General features: G+C 41.6%; 1 protein-coding gene across 1 annotated transcript in view; it reads right to left on the bottom strand.

The window, feature by feature from the left end:
- Positions 1 to 391: 391 nt before the first annotated feature.
- Positions 392 to 1,314, bottom strand: part of LOC109542730 (guanylate cyclase 2D) — a gene marked incomplete at its 3' end in the record, with an annotated part of 99,595 nt that continues 98,672 nt past the window's right edge. Inside the window, 1 exon segment of the mRNA XM_048662437.1 lies at positions 392 to 551. Coding sequence (XP_048518394.1) covers positions 392 to 551 — 160 coding nt within the window.

Genomic DNA, 1,314 nt, shown 5'->3' with positions numbered 1-1,314 from the left:
CCATGCATCCGTTTATACGATGGTACGATGATACGAAAGTGTTTCTATTGGTTGGAGATCTGTCAATTCGTACGACGGAGTACGAATTGACAGATCTCCAACCAATAGAAACACTTTCGTATCATCGTACCATCGTATAAACGGATGCATGGAACATGGGCTTTAGGCAACACAATTAATGTTAACTAAGACATTGGGCGGATAAACGTTTGGGAAGAGAGGCCGCCCAGGAATTAATTATCGCGCAAAATGTAATTAGGAAAAGGGCGCATGTTGAGCCGGGATGACAAAGCGGTTTTTAATTGAGACCCTAAATAAATGGATCAAGTGAAGACTTAATTTCCCCGTTCGGTTCTTTCTGAAGACTGGAAACTTATTGGCGATTACTGACCTCTGGCTGATTTAACTGGCTGTGGGACGCCCTGGGCCTCAAAGAACTCGGATAATCCGTAATCGGTCACTTTGAGCACCCATCGTGCATCAATCACGCAATTTCTCGACGTCAGAAATCCGTGCACTCGAATCGGGGTAGAGTGAAGGTACCGCATTCCCTAAAAACACAAGAAAAACCATCGATTTCACTGCGTTTTCTTCGCCTGAACATAAACTACTCATTTGCTTAACAAATTGCTGGGTCCGCCACTTAATGCTTTTATGTAAAACCGTGTCGGCTGTACGCCTAACGCGACCATCACACCATGAAGGATGTTTTTAACATGGAAATAGAATAGTTATTGAATATTTTTTTAAGCCGCATCAAAGTAGGTTTTCTTTTGAGATCCGTTTTCGGCTTAATTAGCAGAGTGAATTTTAACCACTTCGCTAAATCGCGAAAATCGATTTTAATGCGCAATTTAAGATTCTATAGCGCAATGGCAACTAGCGCTTTGCAGCTCAGCCGGTTCTCTAAACATGAGCCAAATACTAAGAGCGGTTTAAAAGACCCACTTGAGTTTTCGCATTTTGCGTGAAAACTAGAAACATTCCAAAAATCATGTAAGCCGTAAAAAGTGCGCAATTTAAGTTTCTATCGCCTAATGGCAACCAAAGCTTCGCAGCTCAACCGGTTGTCTAAACATGAGCCAAACACTAAGAGCGGTTTAAAAGTCCCACTTGAATTTTCGCATTTTGCGTGAAAACTAGAAACATTCCAAAAATCATATAAGCCGTAAAAAGTGCCCAATTTAAGTCTCTATCGCCTAATGGCAACTAAAGCTTGGCAGCTCAACCGGTTCTCTAAACATGAGCCAAACACTAAGAGCGGTTTAAAAGTTCCACTTGAATTTTCGCATTTTGCGTGGAAACTAGAAACAT

This window comes from Dendroctonus ponderosae, unplaced genomic scaffold, assembly GCF_020466585.1.
Source record: "Dendroctonus ponderosae isolate FM_Combo_2020 unplaced genomic scaffold, Dpon_F_20191213v2 Dpon_F_20191213_11, whole genome shotgun sequence".
NCBI classification, from domain to species: Eukaryota; Metazoa; Arthropoda; class Insecta; order Coleoptera; family Curculionidae; genus Dendroctonus; species Dendroctonus ponderosae.
The sequence above is the reverse complement of the archived record's forward strand: the minus strand, read 5'-3'. Positions and strand labels throughout refer to the sequence as shown.